The 11,702-nt window shown below is 46.8% G+C and overlaps 1 protein-coding gene across 2 annotated transcripts in view; it reads right to left on the minus strand.

Moving 5' to 3' along the window:
* The window catches only part of LOC129839357 (protein jagged-1b-like), a 35,733-nt gene extending 24,838 nt beyond the window's left edge, over positions 1–10,895 (minus strand). For both annotated transcript variants that reach the window (XM_055906741.1, XM_055906740.1), the window contains exons 1-5: positions 10,573–10,895; positions 9,766–10,083; positions 3,953–4,010; positions 1,494–1,751; positions 608–668 (exon numbers count right to left, since the gene is read on the minus strand). In XM_055906741.1, coding sequence (XP_055762716.1) covers positions 608–668; positions 1,494–1,751; positions 3,953–4,010; positions 9,766–10,083; positions 10,573–10,644 — 767 coding nt within the window. In that variant the 5' untranslated portion in view covers positions 10,645–10,895. The remainder of the gene's footprint in view (positions 1–607; positions 669–1,493; positions 1,752–3,952; positions 4,011–9,765; positions 10,084–10,572) is intronic.
* Positions 10,896–11,702: the final 807 nt, after the last annotated feature.

Here is an 11,702-nt window from a genome sequence, read left to right on the forward strand (position 1 = left end):
ACAGACAGGTGAAAGAAAGAAAAAAAAAGATCCTTTGAATTTGACAGCGGTCTTCGAGACCAGATTCCACCACCGCCGCCATTAAGCTCTCACCACTCTGTGGGCCCCTGGCAAACGTGTGCAAAGGGGGGTCGCGATAATCTCCAACCACCCCACAAACTCCCTTCCCAAAACATGCAAAGGTTCAGGCCCTTCACAGCTCTGGATGACGGGAGGGGGATTCATTGGGTTGTGCTTAGTAGGGCACGCAATGTAAAACTTTAAAACAGTCACTTCCTGCTTCAGTCTGTTTCCTTCTGTTTGGTGCCCAACGAACACGTCACGATCAAGGGTTGCGAGTTTGATTGCCACGTATATAACGTATACAGTGTTATCTAAGACACTGCCAAAAATGACTAGGTCTCCATCGAGTCTGATGCCAATCCAAAGTGGGCAGAACGCATGGTATTGGGAATTCCCCCTGCCAACGGTGTTATTAGCATGTGGAACAAAGGTGTTGCCGAGTGACAAGCCGCAGTGAGATTGAGTCTGGCTCTTTTCAGGGAGCTTTTTTTTTTACTAACTTAGGTCAGCTGAAAATGGTTGCGTTGGGAAAAGGTGTGCTTACTTGCAATCGCCGGGCAATTTACAGGAACCATGTTCAGTGCTGCAGCCTTGCCTGCAAATAGCTGAGAGAGATAGAAAGAGAATGAGGGAGGAAGTAAAAGGAGAAAGCGAGAGAGGGAGAGAAAGAATGTCAAGTGTTGTGACGGTGAGAGTCAGCAAGAAATTCACAGGGGGGGGGGGGGGGGGGGAAGAAAGTAAGAGTGACAAGAGAGAAAAAAAAACAGGAAGAGCCAGCATGATGATGTCAGACAGCTCACCCTCCCCCATCCCATCTCCAAACTCGTGGGAATGTCCTAAGCTCCAACCGGGGCAGTAATCCTACAAAATCCAAGACTTATCCCGGAGCCCTGCCATCGCTCCCCGCTAGGATACTAAGGCCTAAGGGGTGCGCTGGTGTGTAGCAAACAGGCCAAATTCCAAACGGCAACGCTAACTATTTGTAAAAGCCTGCCGGGCCAGCCGTGGCCACAATCTGCTGCGTTAAGACAATATGCCCTCGTGTCAACGGGTGAAGAAGCCAGCTTGACCCCACCCCTAAATTATAGAATTTAGCCTAGTTTTCATTTGCTCTCTCTGGTCGGTTTCACCTCAACACAATTGCTGTCAATTGTGGGCCATTGTTACTTTCAATAGTTTTGGACTTGCCATAATGACAGCTTGCTAACAAAAGTCGCTAAAGCACAAGTTGCCCTTAAAAAGGCCCACTGTTATTTATATCATTTGAATTATATATTCCAATTGATTGTTGATGAATGTCACTTGATGAATGCCTTTTGAGCTTTGTTCAAATGTCTAGCCTCATGGGGGAAAAAAATAACTTCTTTAGCTTGACTTCACGTTGCTGTAAAATTACAGACAACTACTTTGGTTGAATCCCTCCCTCTTACCAGTGCTGCATTCTGGTCCAGACCACCCTTCGAGGCAGGTCTTGTTGCCGTTGTGGTCGCAGTTGTAGTGGCCAAAAAAGTCGTCGCGCGGACGGCAGAACTTGTTGCAGCCGAAACCGTAGTAGTGCTCGTCGCAGCTGACCCGGATCTGGTACTCGAACTGGCCCACCGGTCCGTTGTGCTTCAGGCTCTGCCACTGGCGGCTGGGGTTGATCATGCCCGACTGAACAGCCTTCTCAATCCTCTCGCCTCCCACGCCTGATGGAGGGAAATGGATTGCCGAGAGAGAGAGAGGAGTCAGAGGGACTGGTAGGAAACACATGGGCATAAGGTGGAGGCAAAGGCAAACGCAGTCATGCAATACATACACAGAAGTCAACACATGATGTGAATGCCCATTCAGCGAGACCAAGCGTCTTGCTTTGGGTCATTTTAAATGCCACTTCTCGGTCTTTACTAGTACAGGGTCTCCAAATATCAGTGGGTAAATGCCCAAATATGAATTGCCATCCAAGTCTACGGCTGCCAACAGACATAAGAGGTGATGCCCCCTTCTGTCCCTGCCCACCTTGCCACCAAACAAACTCTACTTTGCAGGGGTCAGCCCTCGAGGGAAAGGGGACGGCATCCCTACCATGCCAGCGCTGCCATGCCACTATGGTAGGGCAGTCACGGCCTCCTAATCCCATTTTCCATGAAGAAGTCCTCTGGTAGTCAAGAAATACAGAAAGGCAGTAATGCAAACGACACATTATTCTATTTTTTTACGGTCCAAAACAGTCTGCCCACGTAAATTCTGTTCAGCCTCTGCGAGCTTTGACAAGGGGGCGCGAAAATGAACAAAAACTTAAGCGTCGAGTTTGTTTACTCGTTTCTTGGAGGGAAAGCTGCTTTGTTACGGCAGTGCTAGTTGTAGTGGTGGGCCGTAGTAGTAATATTCCATGCCGTTCTAGAACCCTGAGCACCAATGTGGTATTTCGCCAGTGGAGTGCAAAGTGTGGTCGGGGTGAGGTGACGCCCTCTCACTACCTGAAGCCCGGAATAGTTTGACGGCGAGGGGGTTGTCGTTTGGCAAAATGAACAAAATTAACCCAGGGTCTTCTAACCATTTAAAAAAAAAAAAAAGACCTGGAAGCAAACTGTGACCCACCATATCAAACAGGAAAGCCCTGGGGCGGTTGACGGTGGGAGAAATAGCCAACCTCAAGAAATTGTACTGTCCTGGTGATTTGACCAAACATTTAAACCTCTCAGTTCTGTGGTGAATACCGCTCGGGGCTACGAGTCGGCACCGACATGATAGTTACCTCGGTAACTTGTAATTTAAGCTTATGTAAGCACAATTTAGAGACGCTAACTCTAGACTAAGGTTAGCCGTAGCAGTGTATCTGGATAGCATTAGCAGCACAACTGTGATAGGCTTTAAATGAGTCTGCTTATTGGAGGCTAACTGGCCACGTGCCCAGAGCACTTAGCATATTGACGCTAAGTGAGACGGTCAATATTTGGCCTGTCCTCGTTTGGCCCTCTTCCTTGGCAGACGTTGTCATTGATCTAGCTGGCTTGTTGTGTGTGCTTGTCGGCGGGAGGGCAATCGAAAAAATAAAGTCTTCAACCTCACACTAACCTTTCTGCATTTGGGCTTTTTTGGCCCGAATGCGGTGATTAGTTTCATGCTCGGTGTAGACTTGGCTGTGGTGGAACTACTGCCCTGCCCTCCTCCTGGGCCAAAGCACACCTGGACAGGGGTCAGCGTACCCTGGGGCCGATTTAACACGGGAACTAGAATGGTTCCCTGAGGATTGCCAAATGCAACACACAGCCTTAACTCCCACTGACTGCCTAACGGTCGGGCTGAAAACAAACAACGCTCAAATCTGTAGTGTGATCTCTCTCCATCTCCTCCTCACTAGTCTATACTACCGTCACTGTTTTCTGAATGAGAGTATTGTGTAAAATGACAGTTGAGCGCTATATCGATGGTCGGGGAGTACGAGAGCCAGAGGGAACGACTCAAGGTTCTTTATGCTTGATAGTTTTCTGCCCAATGTTGGTCAGTAATGCCAACCAATGGCTTTTCAAATGGGGGAGGGGGGGGGGTGAATGTGAGTATCATAAAGGCCAGTGTGTGAGTGTGTACCCCACACACACAGAATGGTGGCATGACCATGGCCTGCATCTGCCATCAGCCTTTAAATACATTTTTATAAGCACAAGTAAAATTCCCCTGCACCCCACCCCCCAAATGTCCCTTACCAAGAAATTAAGCCCCCCACCCAGCACACACACACACCTCTGCCCCTTTACACAAGTGACTGCTTTACAGGTTCCTTATTTTTGTCCTGGGATCACCACTTCCAGGTCACGGGTTCATGATGCTTTTGTAATGTGAAACCGAATGGAATTAATGGAATTAATATATATATATAGTAGTAACAATGGTGGGGGATAATACTCACTGCCCGTAGAAGAGTCGTTGTTGAAGTCCAAGGCCTCCACGATCAACGTATAGGACCTCTGGAGAGAGAGAACATTGATAAGACAGAGAGAGGTGCCAGGTAAAATAAGTCACAGGTGCGTTAGTCCTTTCACCCCTGGCTGATACAGGTTTACTTTCAGATTCCTTTCTGCATAGTTCCTGCTAACAGACTTGTCTAGAGGCGACTTCTTATTTAGCCTACTGTTTGAATGGACATAACATATTGGCAGAAATCTAAAGAATTGGGGAAGAGGAAGTCCCATCTGAGGTAATAACTGTTCTTAGATCTGGTATAACATTAATGCAGCGTGTACCTTGATCAATAAAAAACATTTATTTATAGGCACACATTCACAGGGAATAGCGTAAATACAGCCAAACTCCTTCCCATTCGTGAGCGCACACACACACACACACACACACCAGAGAGCCGCAAGCGAGTGGGTATGGTGGCGTTTAACGCCGTGTCTGTCCATTGGCCGTTCTCCATATGTTGCAGATTAGAGAGAGCGCGGCTACCCCCCCCCCCGAGGCGCCAGCAGCCCTCTGATCTGGGCGGGCTAAGCCACTCTCCCTTCCAGCAACCCACCCCAAAGCTAACCCACTGCTTTCTCCTCCCCGGATAGAGAGAGATCAAGGGTGGCGATAGAGCAAACCGCTGGCATTGTTTAAAAACCATCCTGGGTTCCTTACCTATATTTTCCCCTTCCAGTGCACTGTGAGTAGTTGTGTGTGGAGTGACTTGAGGGCGCTGTAATAGGTAGAATGGTTTTGAGGTAATGGGTTTGCATCTCTGCTGTGTGTGTGTGTGTGTGTGTGTGTGTGTGTGTGTGTGTGTGTGTGTGTGTGTGTGTGTGTGTGTGTGTGTGTGTGTGTGTGTGTGTGTGTGTGTGTGAGAGTAAAAGGCCATTTCAGTGTGTGTATACTTGTGCGTCATGGGGACGGGGGTCCATTATTTCGGCACCTCTTTGAAACTCTGTCTCTCTTAAGGCCCCCATCGCTCTCACCGGTATCGGATAACAGACAGCGGAGAGCCGTGGAGGGCTGGGCTGAGGGGGGGGTGCCAAAAGTGTGTGTATGCGGGCCTTCATTCATTTGAGACTGTTGTGTACAGGATCATGAGTTCTCATCTGGGTGCATCATATATCGGTTTGTGTGCACGCTAATAAGTGTACGTGCGTGCCAGAAATGCAAGTGTGTGTGGGTCCATACTTGGCTCCAGCCAGAGGGCCTCTCTCCACTCGCGACACTCACTTGCCAACATTCACATGAGCACTCCTTGTAGCACTTGTCAATGAAGCTCCAAAAATATGAGAGGGGAGGCAAAGAGTGTGTGGTGGTGGAAACAGGGGGGGGGTGATGAGGGGGTCGGGGTGGTCGGGGCAGACAGCACTCGCTCGGTCTTTCCCTTGGAGGCATGCCCGGGCCTCTTGTGTGGGGCTTACGGCCTTGCCACTTTGTCCAATTTAAACAAACACGACGCTGGTTAGCTGGCACACACAGCCCTGCACAGCCTAGCAGCTAGCTACATTGTTCCATTGAATCACCGATCGTTATCTTATATGGATGTCAGTCTAATTCCCTGGTTATTACTCCCAGGGAATCCAGATGATGTCCAGATGATGTCCAGCTGTGTGCGCAGCCATTTTGCACATCCCGATTCGTGATGATAACCATTGAAAATGGAGAGACGAGCTAAACAGTGGGAGCCGAGTCAACTTTCTTGTACTACCCAAAGCTTGGGGATTTCACTTGGCTAGCGTCACAATTTAAAAATCACTGTCCTTAAATAAACTCCAGTCAAAACGGTTCTTTCCTCACAAATATCAAAGAAAAATCATTTCAAAACATTTCCCCCTCCCAAACCCATTCGGTTAGTACATGCCACTGTTCGACTGTGCCAAAGTAATGTTTACTAAAACGGTAAATAGCAGCCAGGTAAGAAAGCAAAGCACACCATCCCTTCTTTCCCCCAGACTAGTGGTGCCTCGCCCACTTTCCCCCCTACGTCACGCCCTCCTTCCTGCAATACGATTGAGTATTTTGGGATCGGTGCCCAACTACATGTTTCATACCTAGTTTTGGTTGAGGACAGAGGCACGGCCGGGCGCTTTTGTTAGGCTGAGATAAGTGTGGGAAAAAGCAAGTGAAATGAGCAGACAAGCCTGGGCACGTCCAGGAAGGGAGTAGGCAGGGTGAGTTAGTGCCTGTGCTGTGCAGAGCAGTAGGAGCAAGGCTCACGCTATGGTGGACTGATTGGCCTCTACCTATAAAGGGAAACTGATAAGGCTATTATTTTGGGGGGGAAGAAAGGATAAAATCATCGTTGCCCACATTGAACGAAACCACAATTGTGGATTTTTTTAAATCATGCTTTTTTCACCACCGGAAGCCCTTTATCAAAGGTCAACTGATATGGGGCCAGTTTCACAGACACAGATTAAGCCTAGTCCTGGACTATAAACACATTTAATGGAAATCCTGCAGTGCAATCTTTTTGTTGGTCCAGGACTAGTCGTAAGTCGATGTCTAGGAAACCAGCCAATAGTGTTTTGACATTTACAAGCTTTCAATGCTTCTCGAACATAACATGTCCAGTATGTGTGTCGGGTCAAAATGTCCAGTTTGACATAAACACTCAAATGAAACGTCTACCTGGAAGTGTTGTGCTGAAGATACAAGCAGGCGGTTCGGATTACCCTCGCCTCATAAGTCACTGTGTGCTTTTCAGCTTTGTACTGTCGGACCTCTCCCTCTTTATTAGGCATTCCCCCTGCCTCTCCTGAACACACACACACTAGGCCAGATGCAAGGTAGATGAGGCTTTTACGACAGTAAGGGAGACGGAGAGAGGGATGGAGAGAAACAGAAAGAGACACGGGGAAACAGAGGCAGACAGATGGATTGGAGAGAGAAAATAGAACGAGAGATGAGCGAGACCAATAGAATAATCCTTGCTGAGAAGTGAGAGTGAAAAACAACAACAAATGAACAGAGGAAAAAAAATCCTAGCATCAATGTTGTCACTCTGGCTGAACACCAGCCCGCTGTTTGACCGTGGGTGGTGGCGGGGGTCTATCCCCACTGGCCTCTATCCTTCTCTAGGCTTTGGCTCTGGGGGCTGCTGGCTGGTGGAATAATAGGCCTCCCGGCATGACGCGAGTAAGGCAACCGATGGGCCATAGGGGCCGAACTTCTAAATAATGGCAACTTCAGCACAACGGTTTAGTCAGGGAGCCGCCGAACGAACCGCGGCACTGCTGAGTCTACTGCTGCATCCTGTTGCTTCCCCCCAGCCACATTATTCCCATCCTGGCCTCCCATTATCTCCCATAATCCTCGCTGCCAGCCCGAGGCTATTGTTCAGCCCCCCCCTCCTGTTAATATAAGCTGTCACTGCTTCTGTCTGGCTAGGGCCGTCAAGCCAGGGCCGAGAGAGAGGAGAGTAGAGGAGAGAGCTCCTCTCTCCAAGCTCTAAAAAGAATGAGAGGAGAACAGTGGCCTGTGTCACATGTGAGTGTTCAAAAATGAGAGGGGGAAAAATAGGGGGAATGAAAGTTCAACAACCGCAAGTAAGATGTTGTTGGCGATACTTTTGGCCATGGCAAGAGGCTGCCATTTGAGGGCCCAATAAACAGACTGACGCACAGAGTGAGGTTGTCTTGGTTCGCCCGTGCCAATTTGGGGTCGGGGTTGTGGACGTATAAAACAGACCCAGGGCCACTCTAGCCTAGCCCAAAACGTCTAGCCAAGCCTGGGGTGTATTTTTCACTAGGAACTAACAGAAGCAAACGGACCAAAGTGGGGGGGGGACGTGCCTAAAGTCATTCAATGAGAAACTAATTTTTGTTGCAAAATGTTTTCCGTAGTTAAATGTTTTTCTATGGTGTGCACTAATGAATACGCCCCTGCTTCTTCGAAGTAAGGGGACGGTGACTGCTTCATTTAACACACCAGTTACTATAGGGTGGCGGGGTTAAAAAGATGGAATGTCTTGGGACCAGTCAAGCGCAACCGCCCAGGTTGACAAAGGGCGGTGGGGGAACAAGAGGCCTTTATACTGCCTGTGTTAAGGTCAGGGGCGAGGGTACACGCCCAGACCTTTGTGACTTAGGCAATGTCGACTGCCCCTATACAGTAGTGGCATCGTGTCCTAAACGCTGGCTGACGGTTCAGTTTATGAAATATTTAGGAATATTCCATACTCAGGAATCTCAAGTGTCCACACCTGTGCTAAACAGAACAAAATTTTGGCATAGTTCCAAAAGCCCCCTATTTCTAGGAATATCCTCTTGACAATCGACCTAGAGATAAAACATGTTTTTATCCAGATCATGATTCTATATGAATATCAATATAAATCCAACATAGTGTTCTCCATTGTGGAAGGGATAAGTAAAGGGTTTGGAGGGGGGGGGGGGGGGGGGGGAAGCTGTCTCCATCAACCATGCCCCCCTTGCCGATGCTGTCCTCCCTCTCTTGCTCCCAGTTCCATTTCTCCCAGTGGGAGGCCTCGTTACCTAGCAACTCCCCTCAAACATCCAATCACTTCATCCCATTGATGACCTGGCACCTCTTCATTGAATGCTGATGAGGCACAAATTTACAATTCATACAAAACAGGGGTTATTGTATGACCACAAATTTACGTGTGGGAAAAAAAAGAAAAAAAGAGCCAATTCCCCCATTCAATATTTCATTAAGTTTTCCCCTGAGCTTGTCTTTGTTGTATTTCTGGGCGAACAATCTTGAGCAATTAACCACGTTTCCAAATTGCTAGGTAGAAATTGGATGGAAAAGAAAATATGCAATAGGACAATAAAGCTTTTTAGCTAGGTCTTTTCAGAGTGATATTGGAGCATGTCTCGAAAAACATTTGGGGGCCACATCCTTGTGTGTCCAAAACATATTTTGATGCAGCCAGGGCAACTTATCCACATTGAAATATCATCCCTCCATTTTGGTTGTCATGCTCTTAGGTCAACTATCGCCTAATCCTTGAAAATAATTGCGGTGTACAACTAGCCTATCTCATTCAAGAGTTTTCCTCTCAATTCTCAAAGACTACAGTATAACAACCTCACAGAGCCACAGGAATTAAATGAGCTCAAAACATGGGATGGCTTCATGTCAATTATGGCATGGTAAAAAAGTGAACAGTCAACCTGGGGAATGTGTATAGTTAAGTGAGTGAAGCCTCTACTTCCTGGGAGCGCACTGTGTGCAAATGCCGTGGCTAGATAACCTAGGTGTTTTATTGGCTATTCTTGCACAAGCCATTGTTTGAGGCTCGGCTAATGGTCGCGCTCTTTAGGAAGAGACAGTGGGGAATGAATCCCGTTGAGGCAGCGCGTCACTGGTGCGACGCTTCGTAAACGATTCAACCTCTTTGGAATTGCCCATTTTGGTTTAACATTTCAGCCTATTCCCAATAACTATCGCATGAACACTAGTGATGAGTATTCAGACAGCGCGACGCTTATGGATGAAATCATTTTATTCTCTGCCAATCTGACTGAACAATAATATACTGTTTTTGTAAGAATAAGGTTACCCCCTAAAAAAACGTTACCCTGTCTTGTGGCCCATTAAGTCGCCTGCCTCACATGACATGTTGACATTGACATATCCAAAAGTTACTTAATTTGCCCTTCGTTTTTGTAGTCTATTCATGTCTATTAATCTAAATTGCACTTTGCTGAGACAAAATATTTGAGGGTTCACGTTCTCAGCAGACTCGCGCGCCCGAGAGGGAGAACGTGTTACATAAACATAACGACACAATCAACTCACCGGCCAAGCGAAGCTGAAAGGTAACACAATCCTCGACTTGTCACTCCTCGACTTGTCACTCCTCACGTTCCGCAAAGAAAAAGTATTCCCTCCGACCACGGGTGTTGAAGCCGTCCCGAAACTGCATGGGCCCGCCGAAGAGACCTTCAACTGGTACTCCTTTAGACACACTTTAAAATAGGTATCACACTCGTCCCTCGTGCATTTGCGATCGGCGGCATTCCGAGAGCCATCGCAGCACACGCCAGTCTGCAGTTCGCCATTCACGTTCTGCATCGACACAATTTGCAATTCGAAGTGTCCTGATGCCACAGCCACCTGTTTTTTGGGGACAAAATGTGTAACATTACTTGATTTGAATGCGTCTTGCCTTTTGATACCTTCATTTCAAACTGTCAATCAACATGCATGCAAGCTTGAATATTTCCAACTGTAGAAGTAACGTTAGCTAACAGCTAAATAGGACGTAGGTAACTGCAACAAATCTTACCCAAGGTAAAGTAGGTAGATACAATTTTGTTAGCAAGCTAATATCGGCATTAGCTAAGTGTGTGATTTGTAGTTACTAACTTGCAACAAACTATTGCAAAGAAACCCTCACTGTTATTTTACAGAGGAACGCGTTACTGCTGTTATTTTGGAACTTTGGAAAATCAAATTGATGGCGACATGAAAACATGCTCAAGTTCTCTAGCGCATCCTCCTAAACCCACAACCAGTTTTTGAAAACGTGCATGTTGAAAACTGTCAAATTAGAGCAATACTGTATGGACAAAAGGTTAGAAAAAGGCTTGAATATTCACGTACCTTCATCCACATGCATTGCATGAAGACATGAATAGAAAAAGCAGCACAGCTTGAACTCGGTCTCAAAATCATGCCTTCTGTTTGATAGTGCCGTTTGCTGCGAAATTAAAAGTCCGGCCGACCTACGGCTCTATATACTCCTCCGATGTGAACATGCACGAGTGGAGAACAACACCTTTTTGAAAAGAGCATAGGTTTCCAATGCAAAATAACCTGCCCCCTTGTTTCACTCTTTTGTCCTTCCGACTATTGTTCTTTTTCTTAATATATTTCTGATCGCCTCTGATACAACAATACCCACGAGCTAAGAAAGCGCCGTCTGTGTCCGAATGACTGTCCCAGATTTTACAGCAAGTTCAGGGGAAGAGGGGGCGGGGGCAAACCAAGTTAACTGTTTAATATTCATAAGTAGGAGAGGCCCTGAGATCGAAGCCACACCCAATGTTGAATATGCATATCTGTCCTGCATCGTGTGTTTAACTCCACAATCAACTGTGCAAGTGCCATCATACATCATACTTTCAAATAAGTCCATAGAGCACACAGAAAAGTACTTCGTATTTGGTTCATAATCATGCATTGAGATTAAGCCTTGTGCAGTGGGCTTATTGATCTTGTGTTGTGTAAACCAATCTGGTGGTAATGAGCAAGATAGTTAATTATTCTGCTTTTATTGGTCAACATTTACATATTCTAATGGGGCTACTAAACCTGACCAAGATGATACAGTGATGTGAAAACCCCTCGATATCTCTGACAAGTACATGGGATATGTCCAACAAAATTCATGCACATTCGCAGGAAAGCCATTTGATGATGTAACCATCATCATCATGTGTCTTATTGTCTTGTTTGACAAGGAACATGCCTGCATCCTCGTACATCTACTGCCTATTTTTAGTGAGCTGGGATCCATATGATCCACATTAATATCGTATTATGTTGCGGATACCCCTATAGTTGACCCCACTGACACGGCCATTGTGGAGCCCAGTGACAAAGAAAGCCGGGCTATGTCGCCAAATCCCAAACGGACAGCTGTGTGGTATAAGGAGATTTGCTGTTTTTCTGTGGTTGTCCCACAAATTATGATTGACAAACCAGGAGGACACCCGTGAGGGTAAGGGGAG

The sequence above is a fragment of the Salvelinus fontinalis genome, chromosome 40, assembly GCF_029448725.1.
Source record: "Salvelinus fontinalis isolate EN_2023a chromosome 40, ASM2944872v1, whole genome shotgun sequence".
NCBI classification, from domain to species: domain Eukaryota; kingdom Metazoa; phylum Chordata; class Actinopteri; order Salmoniformes; family Salmonidae; genus Salvelinus; species Salvelinus fontinalis.